Below are 18,499 nucleotides of genomic sequence, written 5' to 3'. Positions count from 1 at the left end.
CTTTTACAGCTCATGTTTACTTTTAATACATTTGCGATATGTTCTTCCACCAGTTATTACAACACTTACCAGGTCTGGTCACACTTAGCTGGTGAAGTATCTTTGGAAGAAGAGTTTTTCAGGAATTTATTTATAAAACATAAATAATCGTATCAAATAATTACGTACATACGTTATAAATGTTTGGAAACACGTTGTTGGTGTTTTGTATAATAGGATAGTTGAAAATAGGTGAGTTTAGTGGCATTTAAACGCGATTGAAATATGACCATACGAAACAGCAGCAAGCAGCAGCAAGGCGTAGTTTATATTGATGTGGTTGAAAAGAAAGTGTAGAGAAATTTTCGGTGCAGTCACAATGTTGTTTATAAATCTATACAAACGACAAATGCCGAATGGTATGCATGCGCGCCAAAAATGTTGTGTAGCGCCAAGCAATAAACAAAAATAAAATATCAATTTTATGAAATTTTTCTTTTATATATAGCTGCAATTAGTGTGTTCTGTGTTTTGATGGAAAAAGCGCGCCATTATTTCAGTGCCTGGCATGACGTAGCCATGAAACCGCAGAGTAGCACTTGAATGTTGTTAGTGCATTTTTTTTTTTTTCATAAGTCATCGGAATTGTTTATGGCAAGTAATGCAATCGTTATTAGTGTGTGTGTGTGAGCCTGTGCGTGTATGTGAATTGCAGCAACAAAGTTGCCTGCAAATAATTTTTTGTATATTTTTATTTGTGCGGTGCGCATACGCTAGGTACACGCTCGTCAAAACATACACAAGCAGGCAGAAAATCTCTATTCTTTTGCAATTTGTTTTGATTTCTCATTCGTGCCTGTCGTAATGGCTCTCCCTCTCGCTGTCGCTCTCACTTGGCCGTTCTCTCGCTCTCCCTCTCTGTCTCTCTCGCTCTCTCGTAGTTTGTTGCTCACAAGAAAACATGCGCGTCGCTCTCGTTTTATAGCACAAGCAAAAGCTCCTGTTGATTGGTGGAGTTTATTAGGGGAATGCGTGCTTACGCTCACTAGTAACGGCATATTTATACTAATGTATATGTGTACGCATCTATGCGTCATATTTATGACGATCCTGCTGTTCGGCCACTTGCGCGTACTCTCCGGCTTGCGTTGCTGCTTCGCTGAGTGTTTCTTGCCGACTAGTTTCCGTTAAGCTGGAGCCCAAGTATTTCAATGCTTGCCAGACTAGCAGCTGCAGGCGCTCTCACATCTGATACACGCGCGCACGCTCTCGCTCTCTCCCTCTCGCGATTGAAAAACGTAAACAAGAGCTGTAAATAATGTTAAGGTGTGTGTGCGTGTTTCTTTTTATTTTGGTTTTGCAGAGCTCAAATGGCTGCGAACAACAGCAACATGCACAATTTGGGAGCGCTGCAGGTGCCGCCGTCGGTGATCGCCTCCACCGGCTCAGTGGGCTCCATGATGCAGCCGAGCACCAGTGCTCAGAGTGCCTGGGATCACTTGACGGCGAGTGCCTCTAATAATATGACACCGTCGCCTACATCGTCGACGGCAACAACAACGGCAGCAGCCGCGTCTACATCGGACGCAGCTGGACACATGATGAGCGCTGGTAGCTCACCGGTGCCCAGCTGCTCGTCACCATCGACGCCGACAAAATCACATCATGCGCCACCCACGCTGGAGGCAATGGCTCACACGCCGCAGGGCCCACCCACTCTCGGACCTGGTGGCTATGGAGAGGAGTTGACAGGCGAACTTGTTAATCAGGGGTGGCGTAAGTTCTGGTCAAAACGTGAGAATCGACCGTACTACTGGAACAAGGTCACTGGCGAATCGCTGTGGGAAATGCCAGGCGCACGTCCCTTTGATCCACTTACGGATCCGTTGGGCATCTGCCATGGTGGTGTTGGCGGTGTTGGTGGCCCAACGCCCATGACGCCTCATCAGCAGCAACATCATCATTTGAAGCGTCGACCCTCGGATGACATGCACATACACCCGCACCCGCACCATCAACAGCTGCAGCAGCACCCCATGGGTCCGCATGGCGGGCCTCCCATGAAGAAGTTTGTGCTGGCTGGTCCCTGGGATCTGGAGGTGTGCACCAATGCAGTGATTGTTGAGCGCCCACCCACGTTACTGCCGCAGCCGCACCCAGAGATCGAGGCTTTACGCGCTGCTTTTACCATGAAGCTGCTCAAGACATATGAGGATCTTTGCATGCGCAGGGAGAACATCAAGGCGCCGCGGGACTCCTTCAATCGCTGGCTCATGGAACGAAAGGTCATAGACACCGGCTGCGATCCGTTGCTGCCCAGCAACTGCGTGCCTGAAATCTCCAGTTCCATGTATCGGGAGATTATGGCCGATATACCCATCAAGATAGTCAAGCCCAAGTTCACGGGCGACGCACGCAAGCAACTGTCACGATATGCCGAGGCGGCCAAACAGATCATCGAGTCGCGCTCAGCGCCGGCGGAGTCCAAGAAGGTTGTCAAGTGGAATGTGGAGGATACATTTCAATGGCTGCGCCGTACAGTGGGTGCCAGCTATGAGGATTTCCAGGATCGTTTGGCGCATCTGAAGCGCCAATGCGAGCCCCATTTGGTGGAGACGGTTAAAAGTTCCGTGGAGACATTATGCGTTAAGATCTACCATCTGTCAGCGGAGCATGCACGTAAGATACGGGAACGTCATTTGCAGCTGCTCAAGGAGCATGGCATACCGGAACCAACGCCGCCACCGCCGCCGCCCCACCTGAAAAAGGTGTGGTGCTATCCCATACAGTTTGCAGTGCCCTCGCCTCGTATGCCGGCCATTGAATATCTGCAGGATCGTGATCATATGATCATTAAGTATACGCCTGCGACCATTAATCAGCCGGATGCGCAATACATCAACCTCACCTATCTCCAAAAGCTGGAACAGCTTTATCGTCACAATTGCTTCGACGACAAGAAGTTTGATCTGTTCATTGGCCGGGTGTGGTGTCTGCTTAAACGCTACCAGACCTTCCTGGGTAATGCCTTAAACTCATCCCAGGAGGCGGAGCTCACACAGGCCGCGCTGCCAGTGCCCGTCTTTGAGTGCCTGCACAGGCATTTCGGTGTTAGCTTTGAATGCTTTGCATCGCCATTCAATTCCTATTTTCGGCAATATTGCTCAGCATTTGCGGATACGGATGCGTACTTCGGTTCCAGAGGGTAAGTCATATAACGGTTTCTGCGTAATGTGGTTCAATTTCAATAACAATATTATTCTTGTAGACCATTTTTGGACTTTAAGCCTGTGTCCGGTTCCTTCCAAGTGAATCCGCCGCATTGCGAGGAACTTATGGATGCCTGCCTTTTGCATATTGATAAATTGCTTACCGATTCCATGGAACCTTTGAGGTAGCTTGATTTATTTTAATAAATATTCCTTCTGTATATTTATAAACTTTTGTCTTAATCCACTCACAGCTTCATTGTATTTCTGCCTGAGTGGAAGAGTATATCGAAGCTGGAGGAGAGCATGTACAAGCGCCGTTCAATGGTTGTGCTGGGCATGGCGCACGAATATCGACATGGCTATCAGCACATGATGCAAAAGTATGTGGATTATAAAATATATAAATATAAATATTTACTTCATGCACTCCCAACAGGTCTGAGGTGCTCATTAAGTGCATGCAGGGCACTCAAGTGGTTTGGCTGCAGAATAGCGCCGGCTATGCTCGCTGGGGACCCAATGAGAATCGTGTTGAGGCACTACGTGAAGCTTTTCGGCCACAACGTGATCGTGAGCGCGAGCGTGCGGCTGCTGCAGCCGCTGCCACTGGCAGCAATTCCAATCACCAGCAACAGCAACAGCAGTCGCCGCCGTCTTCAACGCCGCAATCAACGGCCTCGTCGTCTGTTGCCACACCGACACCTGCCACGCCCACAACAGCAAATAACATTAATAGCACATCGGCAGCTGTGACCGTTGCCATCACAACGAGCTCCAACAGCATCGGCAGTCCCGTATCCATAACGTCTTCCGTGCTGACGCCCCTGTCGCCGCACACTCCGACGGGAACACCATCGCAATTTCCGCTGACCATAAGCAATACGAGCAGCAGCAGCAATTTGGTAGCCGCCTCGCCAACGATGAGCGTCCAAAGCGACTGCTCATCGCCGTCATCGTCGACGATGTCGTTGTCGCCTGCCCCAGCCTCAGGCGGTTATCCGGATGGTGGCACCACAGCAGCGGCGGCTGCTGTTAGCATTACGGCAACGGCCAGCACTTCGGCTGCATCGACATTTGGACCAACAACTAGCATTAGTAGTACGGCGGTCATCAATTCAGCTGTTTAGAGATGGAAAGGAAACCAATTATTGTAAACTATTCGTCTAAATTCTTTAAGCTAACAGTGCACCATGGGGCTAAGTACCACTATTGTGTTTCCTTTGAATTAGCTATTATATTTTAGGCATAATTCTTTAATTGTATAAAGCGAGGAACTTCACTGTTTAAGACTTTTGACTAATCTAAACAAAAGCCAGTTTCTTGAAAGTCAAGTTTATCTTATCCGAGTGCCCTCGAAATTAATGGTTACAAGTTTAAAGTTGAATAATTGTATATATGTTTTTTATTAATTAATAATTATAAATAGCTGATACTTAACTACGGCCTGGCTGTTGTTAATCATTGCAATTGATCCCGAACAAGGACCAAGCTGGCCCCACATACTAAGCAGAAGGTTCAGTTATGCATACAAAGTATGGGTAGAATGGGCTCCACTTATTATTGATGATTGTAATTAAACAAATTAATTGTTTTCCAAACCCTTTAATACGACAACTAAAACAAACACACATACACATGAAATAAAAATCACGCACTGGCACAGATTTTTCATTCCGTGCTGCACCTTAACTTTATATATAATATATGAGTAAGCCCCAAACAATCTTTTGTGAGACTATAAACGTATAATTTAGGATTATAACTTAAAGCAAAACTAATTTATCGTATGTACAAATCGATAAAAATCTTTAAAATAAGTAGTTGAAAAAAAGATATAAATATACATAAATATAACGGATCGTGCAGAGAACCAAATTTGTAATAAAAAAGAAAGCAAAACAAAAGCAAATGCTACGCACCGCACAATGAACATAATATATAGTATACCTAAAATGGGTTTATCACAACAGAATCTATTGGTAGACCTTGAAACCAAACCTCATTCAGCTCTTGAATGTTCATTAAAGCTGCCAATGGAAGCCATCGTGAATATGCCTAATACATTTTAATGGGAATTTAGCCAATTTAATAGAAACGTAGAAAAAATAACAAAACAAAAAAGTAATAAAAAATAATAAGAATCGGCAACTTTAGATAAAAATTTAATTCTAACTATAAGTTTAACAATATCAACTAAGCTGAACTATCACCCGGCCACTCCAAAAACAACCCCAACACACACCACCCCTCTACCGAATTCAATACGTTAGCCTTTTTTAAAAATACCCTCTTAATTAATAAACCCGGCGCTCATGTCGCATAGATTAACAAATTGCATAATTAAAGTTTTTTTCAATTATTCAAACCTCTTTTTATTATATATATATATTGTATATATTTTTATGTGTATTTTATCTTTTGGTAGCAATTATGGATATGGATAATAGCCTTTGAAAATTAAACCTGAATACTACTAAAAATCTGCAAACCGTCTATCTGATATTCATTCAATGTACACTGGTTACAACTAAAGCATCAAATAATTCATATACAAAATCTATCAATATGTATATATAGCCAGACTACATCGGCTATATATGAAAAGCCTTTTCTTCATAGTCATTACATGATCTCTAAGCTAGAATCACTGTTTTTGGTAACCACCTCTGTTTCGGACGAGCCGGAACCAGAGCCAGCATCATCGGGCTTATCATTGTCATCCGACTGGCTATTGTTACTATGGCGATGGTGATGGGGCGAGCTAGCCAACTGCCAGGCAGGTATAGAGGGCACTGAAATGGGCTGTACGGGTCCCGGAAATTGTTTACGATTCAGCAATAGCCCCTTAATGGCGTCCAAATCACAGCGAAAATTGTTGAATTCGCGAGTCATATGTTGGGTCTGCTCCTTCTGTTGTAGCGTAATCATGTCCTTAACCAATGTGATTTCGTTGTTAAGTGCGTCGGTGCGTACTTCCACCTTTTTGTCAATATCTGCCAAAGCCTCCTCAACTGGTTTCTTCTTTGGCTTACCAAAGAGAAATGGTGCAATGAATTTCTGTAAAGATATTTAGCACAATTAGAGTGTGTTACGATATTAACTATAATCTATTACTCACGCGCCAGAATAAGTAAAGGGCATAGACGAATCCGCTAAATAACGCAGCAGTGTGCAGAATTTCCCGAAGTCGGCCGAGAGCTGTTTGTTTTGGCTGCACCGCCAGTTGAGAGCCAATATTTATGACAGTATTGGGATTGTTTGGATCTTGGGTAAAGACACCGGCTCGCTCACAAGCCAATTGTATCTCATGCGCAGTTAGACCTTTGGACCTCAGAAACTGCTGCTTTTGGACGAGTGATGTGTGGCGAACTTTCGTGTTTTGTAAAAAGCTAACAGCTGTGGTTATCTACCGATTTAAGGTTAGAGATTAGACAAAGTCGAATAGAATTGCTTTGAATGCTTGCTTAAGACTATTTACCAGCGATTCACGCGGTTCCAGTACCTCACCGTCGACAGCATTCGGATTGTAATCCTGTACAGTGGCGCTAGTTGTGGTTGTTACGGTTGTGTCACCCGTGTCTGTATTGCTGTTAGACATTTTAATGTTTACGCTTAATTCAATTTTGTTTCTTTGGACAGAAAACCCAAATGCTAGTGCAGCAAGGGGCTTTGTGCTAGGAATGACGAGTGCAACACAACAGAATAATATATCGAATTAGTCGTCGATATATTTGTACTGAGTCTATCGAAAATCATAATTAATAAATGACACAAATGGAGAAATTAATTATTATTGCTTGCTTTAAATCGTTTTTGTATGTAATGTTTTAATTAAAAATATTTATTTATTCACTTTTTTGAAAATATCGATGAATATATATATGAAATGTTGCAAGTGGTGAAATAATGTTGTGTGACATTCTTCGGTCAGGTGGCAGCACTTTACAATTTCAGATGGCAACTGTCGGGCAGTAGTCACAATTTTAATTATCGTTTTACACTATTTCTTTTATATTTTTATAATCTGCAATTCCGTTAAAATTCGCTGCGTTTTTAATAAATAGACAGTTTATTAAAAGTATCCATGATTTGCATTTCTTGATTACCGTGGCGTAGCGCTTACGTGTTGCGTTGGACATTCAGTGTGCATTGGAATGCAATTGTTTGTGTGCCAGCAGCGAACTTGTTAGCTGGCAACGCTGCTTGCACTCGCTAAAATCTACATGACATTTTTTGTGTGTGTGTCCCAAGGAAAAAGTGAAGAAAAGCAAAAATAATAATTGCAGGGCCCTAACATAGACACGCGACAATGTCTTGTGCCGCAACCTTATCGGCGGCCAAAGATTCAACAAATGCTGCTGCAAGTGGTTCTTCATCCTCTGCCACATCTGTGGGTGTGGTAGTCAGTGGAGGCAGCACTGTAACTGCAGGTGTGGGTAACGGTGGCAGTGGCAGTGGCAGCGGTGGCAGTGGCGCTGGCTCAGCTGCAGCAGTCGCTCGACGTTTTTCCATGGAGGGAGTTGGTGCGCGTGTGATTCGTGGCCCGGACTGGAAATGGAACAAACAGGTGAGTTGCGAGCTGTGAGATGTCATGTTGAGATTTGTAGTTGCAGAAGATCAAGCCAACTGTTAGTAGATAGCATTGGCACTTCACTAAACTGGAACATGTTCAGTTGTGTCTTAGCTCTTACTTACAACGTTTAATTGCATGAATGTGGCCCTGAATTATGCATATGTAACTAGCTGAAAACCAAACTCGCAGAGAAAACAAGTAAGAAAGCTCTAGTCGAGACTGCTCGACTACGAGATCCCCTGAACCCTTGGAGCAATAGATATTTCAATAATTTTTCGCGTCTTTCAGCTTACACAAGAAACACGCACACACACACAGGCATACATATACACACACGCATACAGACACACACACACGCATACATACACAAACGCATACACACACATACACATACACACACACATACACAAACACATACACACACACATACACAAACACATACACACACAAGCACCCACGCATAAACACGCATGGGCTGCAGTGTGCGCTTACTATGAGAACTTAATTGTTTAATAACTTTTTTTATGGACGTACGATCTTCATGAAACTTTCAGATTATGATTATAACATGGATATGCATGTAATTGCCAAAGCACAAGTCTCTAGTATTTGAAATACGCTTTTTACAAAAGTGAGGGTGAGGGGGTGAATTTAAGGGTGGGGGGTAAATTTTAACAAAAACCGAAATTGTATAAATTGCATATAAGCATACATTAAAAATTTGGAGACTCTAGCAATAAAGGTGTAGAAGATATAATTTTATAACTGGTTTTCGATAAGGTTTTTTATCGATAAAAAAAGATCGGGATGAGTTATCGAATTTTAATGATAAACTTGATATGCGCGCTGTAATTACGGACATTTTAAAAAAAATTTGAAGTCTCTAGCTCTTATATCTTCTGAAATCGACGCGTTCATACATACGGACAGACGGACAGACGGACAGACGGACAGACAGACGGACAGGGCCAAATCAACTCAGCTCGTCACCCTGATCAAGAATATATATACTTTGTGGGGTCTGCCACGCCTCCTTCTCCCTGTTACATACATTTCAACAAAACCATTATACCCTGATTTCCCATTGAAAATGGGTTCAGGGTATAAAAAGAGATAGAAAGTTCCAGAATGGGAGGGGGCGAGACAGAGGCCATTTGGGCATTGTCTGAAAGCTTACGGTGATTGAGTTCAATTTTAATTGGCCCGAAATTGTTATTTTTTTCACTAGGAAACTGTTAAGGCATTAGTTATACATATGTAAATATATTTATATGCCTATGTATTAATATTTAAGTGGAAAAGGTTCAGTAATTAACCTATACATTTATTTTAATTTACTATTCACAGTAAATGAAAATACTATAAAGAGTGAAACAAAAAATGAAATAAATATTTTATTTTGAGAAATCATGCATTGGATCCTAACTGATTGCTCAACTTTTAATATATGTTTAGATTTCATTATAAATAAAATATAATGCATATTAATAGATCTTAAGCCGAGTATCACCCATTTAAGTTAGGGCATTTGAGGTGCGCATTCATAGCTTATCAGCCGTTGGTGTTGATTTGTTATGTTTTCAATTAAATTGATGTTGACCTGGAATAAGGTGGCTTTTGGGTGTGATTTGAAGATCGTTTAACTGATTGTGGAACGCACTGAGTGCACCCTTAATAGTTAACAGTTAGTAGATTGTGCACGGCTGAGTATTGAACAGCCTTTTGGGTGGTATCGGGCAAATGCGATTCAATTATAATTTTCGTGTTGTGATTAGCGTGAGTCGAGATGAGCGAGTCGAATTGAATGTGGATGGCGTAAGCTCGAGCTGTTGGAATGAAAAAGTAAATGTTTGTTTTTTTTTTTTTTACTTTGTTGCAGGATGGTGGCGAGGGGCACGTGGGCACTGTGCGCAACTTTGAGTCGGCCGAGGAGGTGGTCGTTGTCTGGGACAATGGCACGGCCGCCAATTATCGCTGTGCCGGCGCCTATGATCTGCGCATATTGGACAGCGCTCCGACGGGCGTTAAGCATGAGGGCACCATGTGCGATACCTGCAGACAACAGCCAATCTTTGGCATACGCTGGAAGTGTGCCGAGTGCATTAATTACGACGTCTGCTCCATTTGCTATCATGGCGACAAGCATCATTTGCGTCATCGTTTCTATCGGATCAGCACGCCGGGCGGAGATCGTACCATGGTGGAGCCACGCCGCAAGTCCAAGAAGGTGCTGGTGCGCGGCATCTTTCCAGGTGCTCGTGTGGTGCGCGGTGTGGACTGGCAGTGGGAGGATCAGGATGGCGGTGTTGGACGCCGTGGGAAGGTGAATGAGATTCAGGACTGGTCGTCTGCATCGCCCCGCTCAGCGGCCTATGTGATCTGGGATAATGGCTCAAAGAATCTGTATCGCGTGGGTTTCGAGGGCATGGCGGATCTTAAAGTGGTCAACGATGCCAAGGGCAGCAATGTTTATCGTGATCATTTGCCGCTGCTCGGCGAGAATGGGCCTGGCAAGGGGCCACATGGCTTTCAAATCGGGGACAAGGTCACTGTGGATCTGGATCTGGAGATTGTGCAATCGCTGCAGCATGGACATGGCGGCTGGACAGATGGCATGTTCGAGTGCCTGAGCAATGCGGGCATGGTCGTGGGCATCGATGAGGATCACGACATTGTTGTTGCCTACAATTCGGGAAATCGTTGGACCTTCAACCCGGCTGTGCTGACTAAGGTGTCCTCGCCAACCACTGCACCGCCGGAGTTCCAAGTTGGTGACATTGTCAAGATTTGTTCGGATGTGGAGAGCATTAAAATACTGCAGCGTGGCCATGGCGAATGGGCCGATGCCATGCAATTGACCCTGGGCAAAATTGGACGCGTTCAGCAGGTGTATCACGATAATGACCTAAAGGTAGAGGTGGGCAACACCTCTTGGACCTACAATCCACTGGCAGTCTCGAAAGTGGTCTCCACCAGCGGCGCCGGCACTGGCGTTGCAACAACGGCCGATGGCAACTGTGCCCCAATCATACCTAGTGGCGAACGCCTCTCTGCGATTCTCAAGAAACTCTTTGAGCCCAATGTCTCCGGCGATGCTACCGAAGAGTTTGTCAAGGCAGCAGCCAATGGATTTGCAGTAAGTTAACTATGCATATTTTACTTCCAATATCCATAATGCTAATTTTTTCTCCTCCCTTTGCAGGCACGCTGTGAGGAGTATTTGGCTGGTGCAGCACAGCCTTCGACGTCCAGCGCAGCGGCAGCCGCAGCTGCAGGCAGTCCGAGCGGCGGCCCTGTCCCGGAGGTGAATGTGAACGGTGTCTTTGCGGGTCACACGGCGTTGCAGGCGGCGAGCCAAAATGGTCACATTGAGGTGATTCAAGTGCTGCTGAGGCACTCTGTCGATGTGGAGATTGAGGACAAGGACGGCGATCGGGCAGTGCATCATGCGGCCTTTGGCGACGAAGCAGCCGTAATTGAAATTCTGGCTAAAGCTGGAGCGGATCTGAATGCGCGTAATAAACGTCGCCAGACGTCACTGCACATTGCCGTGAATAAGGGGCATCTGAATGTGGTGAAGACGCTGCTCACGCTGGGCTGTCATCCCAGCTTGCAGGACTCCGAGGGCGATACGCCACTCCATGACGCCATATCAAAGGTAGAAAGAAATATTTATAATATACATGTATATGGGTCTTCATATAAATATCTTCTCTTTTGCAGGAGCATGATGAGATGCTGTCGCTGCTGCTGGACTTTGGAGCTGACATCACGCTGAACAACAACAATGGATTCAATGCGCTGCATCATGCCGCTCTCAAAGGCAATCCCAGCGCCATGAAGATATTATTGACCAAAACGAATCGTCCCTGGATTGTCGAGGAGAAAAAGGACGACGGCTACACTGCATTACATTTGGCTGCACTCAACAATCATGTGGAAATAGCCGAACTATTGGTTCACATGGGCAAAGCGAATATGGACAGACAGAATGTGAACCAGCAGACGGCGCTGCATTTGGCCGTTGAGCGGCAGCATGTGCAGATCGTTAAGCTGCTGGTGCAGGACGGCGCCGATTTGAATATAGCCGATAAGGATGGCGATACGCCGCTGCATGAGGCACTGCGCCATCATACACTGTCGCAGTTAAAGCAGCTGCAGGATGTTGAGGGCTTTGGCAAGCTACTGATGGGTCTACGCAATGCAAACAACAAAAAGGCATCCGCATCCATTGCCTGCTTTCTGGCGGCTAACGGTGCTGATTTAACGCTCAAGAATCGAAAAATGCAAACACCGCTGGACCTGTGTCCAGATCCGAATCTCTGCAAGACGCTACTCAAGTGCTACAACGAGCGTAAAACCGATGATGCCGAGCTGCCGGGCAATGTGGCTGGCACGAGTCTCAATGCACGCGCGCGTGCTCAAAGCGCTGCGGCAGCTGGAAGTGGAGCTGGTATGCACCAGTCGGCCACGGCAAATATTCCACTCAACACTGTTGCCTCGGGCAGTGCCTTCGGGCTGAACGGGCTCAGTCAGGATATGGCGCAATCGTTGCACGTGGAGAGCAGCAGCAGCAAAAACACGACCGCAGGCGGTGGCTGCGTTGGCAGCATCAGCAACAACAACAACAAGGTCACCAGCGTGGAGGAGTGCCTGGTCTGCTCGGATGCCAAGCGGGACACAGTGTTCAAGCCTTGCGGCCATGTGAGTTGCTGCGAGACTTGTGCTCCGCGTGTGAAGAAGTGCCTCATCTGCCGCGAGACTGTGACCTCACGTGAGAAAATCGACGAGTGCGTCGTCTGCTCGGACAGACGTGCTGCCGTCTTCTTTCGTCCCTGCGGCCACATGGTGGCCTGTGAGCACTGCAGTGCGTTGATGAAGAAGTGCGTCCTCTGCCGCACCCAAATCGATGAAATGCTCTCATATACGCACTGCTGCGGCGGTGCGGGTCCAGTCGAAAAGGTTTATGTGGCCGGCACAGTCTGCTTGACCGCGCCCGAGGAGAAGCTTCTGGAGCCGGCGTGTGTGAACACCTCTGGCCATAGCGTGGCCATGAACAACACGGTGGTCACTCCAGTGGCTGGCAGCAGCAATCAGTTGAATAGCCAGAATAACATATTAAATGCTGCAGCAGCTGCAAATCTCTCGAATTTACCAACGGGCATGGCCGCACCTGCTGCAGGCGCTGTTAACAATTTCCAAATGGACGATGTGCAAAAGCTGAAGCAACAGCTACAAGACATAAAGGAGCAGGTGAGTCAATTACTTACATATTCTCATTATCATTATATTAATGACAAATATATGCTTGCAGACCATGTGCCCCGTTTGCTTTGACCGGATTAAGAATATGGTCTTTCTCTGTGGCCATGGCACCTGCCAGATGTGCGGCGATCAAATCGAAGGATGCCCCATTTGTCGCAAAACGGTGGAGAAACGCATTCTGCTATTCTGAAGCACAATATATTGATATCCATTATTAATGGCACACATTCCGCGCACAGTCCCCGGGCACATTAGCGTGCGAATCGGCCTTAAATTAAGTATTATTTAGATGAAATGTACACTCGAATACATTATACTCATTTTTTCGAAAATATCGTCTTATAAAGCGAAATAAAATATAAATATATATTTTTAAAAAATATTTCACGCCATCCAAATTAAGTTGTTATCTTCTTAACATTATCGCTGCCCTCCTTGCTAATCAGATCTTTCAAAATGTCCTTTTTGGCCTGGAAGTAATCGCGGAACCAGAGAATGTGTTCCTTTTTTTCTTGTGCCGTCACGTAGGGATTCTTGGAGAGACCCACGCACACCAGCTCCATGAAGTGACGAATGGGCCCTTTATTGGGGCACCAGCCCTCCAAATGCTGCTCCAGAAATATATGCTCCGAGAAGTCAACGTTAACCTCCTCCTGCATATCTTGTTCGTTGTCAATGGGAAAACGCCAAACTTTTCCTTGATTCGTCCATTGAATCATCTGCTCAAAATAGTTTGCCGGTGGATGTGCTGCATGTAGTTTCAGTTCATGATCGTTTAGCATAGACCATGTGGAAAGGATGTCTGGCGATTCCTGAAGTTTGACATCACCTTTAGTGAAAATTCCCAAAGGCTCGCCGCCATACAAATTGACACTGCCCGAGAAGGTCTCCGCCTCGCGTTTAACATGTCGCTGCGGGCGACGTGAAGTGAAGTCCCCGCCCGAGGACCTAGAGCGCGATGCCAAGGTGCGACGCACATACTCGCCACGGGTGGGCTCCTGCTGCTGTGGTTGTTGCCGACGATCGATTTTCATGCCCACAATCAATTCGCTGAAAACGAAAAGTTTTTAGTATAAATTCTAATATTTTGAAAACAGCCTTACCTCAAGTTCAGATCTTTTTCTCCACCGGCAGCTCCTGCTGATTGATTCTTGTCCTCGCCTTGTGTTATATCTGATCCGCCCTCGGCATTGTGTCCCAACAGCTTCGCCAACAATTCGGATTCCGTTTGCTTTTTCTCATTCTCGTTTGTGCCTAACATGCTGGCAATATTCTTAGCTGCTGTAATAACATTATTTGTTGCAGTATCTTGTTTTATTGCCTCCCGACGTCTGCGATTCGCATCTCCGGGACGAGGAAATTCCGTGCTAGTCAGCTGATCCGATTGCGTTTGCATTGTGCCCAATAAGCGATTCAATCGTTGCGCCGCTGTTTCTGTAGTTTTCTCTTCAGGCTTTCGCTGCTTCTTTGTTCGTTTCTCATCGTCAGAGGAGGATGAACCGTCATCGTCTTTTGACTGGGAAGAACTGGAGTAGCTAAGAATTCCCACGTTTTTGGTAGTCGGCAGGAATGCACTGTAAATACCAATGCGATTATAACATTTTCCAATATGTTGTTTTCATTAAAGCATCACATACCGTAGACTTAGCTTTTGTGTATTCCGTAAAGCCAACATTTTTGATAATTTCTTTGATAACAATATAAAAATACGATGCAAAAACTTTTCCAAGCACCTTGCGCTCGCGTAACAATAATAAGCCGGAGCAAAATGAAAAAATATGGCAGCGCTGACATTGTTTATCGAACTTATCGATTACCTGTATCCGATATCGATATATTCCTTATTATTATTCCCTTTTCTTTGGCAATAAAAGTTTTACAATGAATGTAAACAAACAACGTCATAAGTTGTAATCAATGCCGTTTAATTAATTTAAGTTCATTTACTCAAGATGAGTGGAAATGCCTTTAACTTTGAAATCAAGCTCAAACGTGAAAACAAAGTGTATTATGAAAATGTGCGTAGGTAAACAATACCAAACTGTTACTCAACTAATTCAATTTTATTTACTAGGAGATGCTCGTAGGCTGCGTGCAGTTTCAGTGTCCGACTGAAACCAAGCACGATGGAATACTACTCACATTGGACGGCGTCGTAAATCTACAGTTAAGTAGCAAAACAGTTGGCCTCTTCGATGCCTTCTACAACTCGGTGAAGCCCATCACTTTGCTACAGAATAGTCTGGAGCTCTCTGCTCCGGGCAAACTAAGTGCCGGCAATTCCGAATTCCATTTTGAACTTCCTTTGGTTTGCAAGAAGGAGCCACGAAGACTATACGAAACATATCACGGCGTCTTTATCAGCATCAACTATCAGCTTAAATGCGATGTGAATGTGAAACGCAATTTCCTAGGCAAATCGTTACAGAAAGTTCAACAATTCTGTATACAATATAAGCCAGTTCCGTTGGGTGATGAGGCAACTAAATCTGTGCCATTCAGTCTGACAATGAGCAATGTCAAGGAACGTGTAACGATGCCCAGGTTTTTAATTACTGGTCGTTTGGACAGCTTAGAATCGTGTGTCACGACTCCTATAACAGGCAGCTTAACCGTGCAACATACTGAGGCACCGATAAAGTCAATTGAATTACAGCTAGTACGTGTGGAGACTTGTGGTTGTGACGAGGGCTACTCCAAGGATGCCACTGAAGTGCAGACTATACAAATTGCCGATGGCAATGTCATACCCAAACTGGAAATACCAATATACATGGTGCTCCCGCGTTTATTTACCTGTCCCACTCTTTTAACCAAGAACTTTAAAATTGGTAAGCTTATAGTCTACAGTTTCTATTATAAATATAATGTATGTAAATACTTGCAGAGTTCGAGCTTAATTTAGTGGTGTTGTTCAAGGAGGAGCACACAGTTAGCGAAAACTTTAAAATTGTCTTAAAACGCGCTTCAGGTCCTCTGCCTAGCAAAATAACAACAGCTGGCCGCTGAACAGCATCGAATAATATTCAAATACTACTATATAGAATACTGCTTAGGGCTAGTTATTTTTGACTAGACCTCAAATGAGTGGAGTGAATAGCATATAGTTTCCAAATTGTAAGCAATATATGCTCTATATCTCGAAACGTCAATGAAAATAAATAGTTAACTATCAACTAAACTAATTTTAAAGATTGCGCGTGTACTTAGCGTTGCCACCTAGTTAACAATCTGCAACTGAAAAACGACCTAAAAAATGACAAGAAAAGCACTCTCAATTTCCTTCCGGTGGCCAAATAACAAAAAACGGAAAGATTTTTGAATGTCCTTAGAATCACATTGATGCTGATGAGTAAATAATAGCTTTTTCTTTTAATATTTTCAATATTGCTCTGTTACGTTTAGCATGTGCAGGTAAGTATTTATGTAACAGTAATTCCCTATTTTACTTTGCTCGAATGCCGCCATCTTTTGTTTTCAACTTGATTATTATCTTTCAATTTACAACAGCTGCCAAAACAAACTTTACCTAAGGCATTTTTACTGAAATAATATTCGAGTGTGTCTGTGTGTGTATTACTATACTATAAATGGATATATATTTTTTTGGGAGCTTTAAGATAGCACCTTCATTATTATTCTTATATTTCGAGATGCTGATGCTGCTGGTGCTGCGACCGGTAAGTGCATATCAATTTCCTGCTTTGCCTCGCTGCAAAAACTTTAAATCTTTAATAATATACATATATACATACATATGTGTGTTTGAGTGTGCCTTCATCGTGCGGTTGTATTGCTGCTCCCACTCCCACATACATACATATAAGTATAGCTTTTTATGTCTGTGCTGGTAAGCTATATGCACATGTACATATATATACATACTTTCCCACCTACCGACAAATATAAATTACTTAGCATACATGCACAGACATACTTACAAATATATATATAATGGCGTGTTCTCTTATTTTTAGGGTGTTACAAGTGTAAGACAAGTATTTCGGCCAGCTCTTTTACATTCGATATACTTTGTATAAATATTGCAAACTACACACATACCCATTTACAGGCATATACATATATATGTATGTGAAGCCAACGCAAATTTCAAGTTCACTAAATTATGTACATACATGCACATATATTGTAGGTACACACACAAATATACACATACCCATACACATGCCCATACATACATATATTTGTTCTACTTGGCGGCGTAACTTTCATCCAGTGTTGCCAGCTTTTGAGCTCCGAAATAAGTTGAATTGTGGATAAAATAGAGCCAAAACAGGAAATATAGGGAAAATGCTGAATTAGCGGGCTAGATGAATATTGAAAAAAAAAAGTACGACAAGTTTAACAATTAATTTGCAGTAACACGTAGGCTAGTATTTCCTCTAAGTATTTCCTCTTTAATGTTTAGCTGAACGATCACTTCACACACACTTCACTTCACTTACAGTGCACTACACGACTGACCCCCACCAGACCTGGGCGACTGAAAAATGCTGCGGCTGCTGCCCTTTATATAAGCAGACTTTCAACGACTAAGTCCTCTCTTTCACATATCGACTCAATCGCGCTCGAATGTTCAGCCCGACGCCAGGTAGGGGTCGTGTTAAATAGCTTATGTACATTAATATGTATAATTAATATTAGACAGCAGTTTCTTCTGTTAAGGACTAGAACTAGTCTTGGGGACTAGGAATTCTCCATGAATTGCACACTACTTTAAAATAGGCTAAATTTGGCCTGAAATAGGCTAAACTCGCAGCACTGCTTTCATCCATAAAGAAAGCCACACACATACCCTCACACTCACACACACTGTCATGCACACAAACGTATTTATTTAAGACAAATAAAAAGGAGGAAAAAAAACTGTTGCTTTCGCCTGCTGGGCTGACTGGTAGTAAAGGTAAGTGTGTGGTGTTAGTGTGTGTGTATGTGAGTATGTGAGGCTTCAAACTGAAATTGAGTTGAGAAGCTGCTGATTCTTATTCACTGGCGGCAGTTCAGTTCTGCAATTTGTGTGTCACCAAATGTACCACTAACAAAGGCACAAACTTTTTTGAGACTCTTGTTGTAATTTTTTGTCATCTTGTTGCTCTGTTTGCTGCTTGTGTTTGCTTCTGTTGAAATAAATGGAAGGACACTTTGGGCATCAACTTTTAAAGTAATATTCGCTCGCACCCACAATTCTGCACCGGGGCCCCGACCCCCCTGCAAATAGAAAGTTTTCACACCAAATGTTGCCAACATGGCTGCTGCCTTGTACACAGATTTCGATATTAGTTGCCATTGTTCATGGGCAGCACTGGCAGCTGTCAAACACTTGATTGTATGTATGTGTTTGTGTGTGTGTGCAGACTGTGGAATTGGGTTTAGCATTAAAGTGCCGTCACGTCGTATAATTGATTTAAAATTAGCACATCGCCTGCAAATTTAAATTGTTTACATGTGC

The 18,499-nt window shown here is 43.9% G+C and overlaps 5 protein-coding genes and 1 long non-coding RNA gene across 7 annotated transcripts; 3 read left to right on the top strand and 3 right to left on the bottom strand.

Annotated features, from left to right (window-relative positions):
- Positions 1 to 52: 52 nt before the first annotated feature.
- Positions 53 to 5,550, top strand: Pcif1 (Phosphorylated CTD-interacting factor 1). The gene is made up of 5 exons (XM_089467535.1): positions 53 to 231; positions 1,343 to 3,184; positions 3,248 to 3,373; positions 3,443 to 3,571; positions 3,628 to 5,550. The coding sequence occupies exons 2-5, from the start codon at positions 1,350 to 1,352 to the stop codon at positions 4,316 to 4,318; spliced, it is 2,781 nt and encodes a 926-aa protein (XP_089323661.1). The 5' UTR covers positions 53 to 231; positions 1,343 to 1,349; the 3' UTR covers positions 4,319 to 5,550.
- On the bottom strand, positions 460 to 1,345 carry LOC149269176 (uncharacterized). The gene is made up of 2 exons (XR_016269840.1): positions 1,046 to 1,345; positions 460 to 979 (listed from the first exon to the last, which is right to left on the bottom strand). It is a non-coding gene; the product is annotated as an uncharacterized LOC149269176 (long non-coding RNA).
- On the bottom strand, positions 5,532 to 6,922 carry Pex14 (peroxisomal biogenesis factor 14). The gene is made up of 3 exons (XM_089467556.1): positions 6,670 to 6,922; positions 6,310 to 6,597; positions 5,532 to 6,248 (listed from the first exon to the last, which is right to left on the bottom strand). Exons 1-3 carry the CDS (start codon positions 6,787 to 6,789, stop codon positions 5,814 to 5,816), a joined length of 843 nt encoding a protein of 280 aa, XP_089323682.1. The 5' UTR covers positions 6,790 to 6,922; the 3' UTR covers positions 5,532 to 5,813.
- A 180-nt stretch (positions 6,923 to 7,102) lies between these two features.
- Positions 7,103 to 13,411, top strand: mib1 (E3 ubiquitin-protein ligase mind bomb 1). 2 transcript variants are annotated; one of them, XM_089467526.1, is made up of 5 exons: positions 7,103 to 7,758; positions 9,644 to 10,900; positions 10,967 to 11,422; positions 11,488 to 13,017; positions 13,079 to 13,411. In XM_089467526.1, exons 1-5 carry the CDS (start codon positions 7,501 to 7,503, stop codon positions 13,217 to 13,219), a joined length of 3,642 nt encoding a protein of 1,213 aa, XP_089323652.1. In that variant the 5' UTR covers positions 7,103 to 7,500; the 3' UTR covers positions 13,220 to 13,411. The 2 variants fall into 2 exon arrangements, with proteins under 2 accessions (XP_089323652.1, XP_089323654.1); XM_089467528.1 differs by lacking the exon at positions 7,103 to 7,758 and adding an exon at positions 9,443 to 9,540.
- Positions 13,337 to 14,826, bottom strand: mRpS31 (mitochondrial ribosomal protein S31). The gene is made up of 3 exons (XM_089467546.1): positions 14,667 to 14,826; positions 14,133 to 14,603; positions 13,337 to 14,079 (listed from the first exon to the last, which is right to left on the bottom strand). The coding sequence occupies exons 1-3, from the start codon at positions 14,702 to 14,704 to the stop codon at positions 13,428 to 13,430; spliced, it is 1,161 nt and encodes a 386-aa protein (XP_089323672.1). The 5' UTR covers positions 14,705 to 14,826; the 3' UTR covers positions 13,337 to 13,427.
- A 19-nt stretch (positions 14,827 to 14,845) lies between these two features.
- Positions 14,846 to 16,210, top strand: LOC108612584 (vacuolar protein sorting-associated protein 26C). Its single transcript, XM_018005516.2, has 3 exons — positions 14,846 to 15,047; positions 15,104 to 15,860; positions 15,917 to 16,210. Exons 1-3 carry the CDS (start codon positions 14,982 to 14,984, stop codon positions 16,036 to 16,038), a joined length of 945 nt encoding a protein of 314 aa, XP_017861005.2. The 5' UTR covers positions 14,846 to 14,981; the 3' UTR covers positions 16,039 to 16,210.
- Positions 16,211 to 18,499: the final 2,289 nt, after the last annotated feature.

This window comes from Drosophila arizonae, chromosome 4, assembly GCF_054131065.1.
Source record: "Drosophila arizonae isolate 15081-1271.41 chromosome 4, UAZ_ARI_1.0, whole genome shotgun sequence".
Lineage (NCBI taxonomy): Eukaryota > Metazoa > Arthropoda > Insecta > Diptera > Drosophilidae > Drosophila > Drosophila arizonae.
The sequence above is the reverse complement of the archived record's forward strand: the minus strand, read 5'-3'. Positions and strand labels throughout refer to the sequence as shown.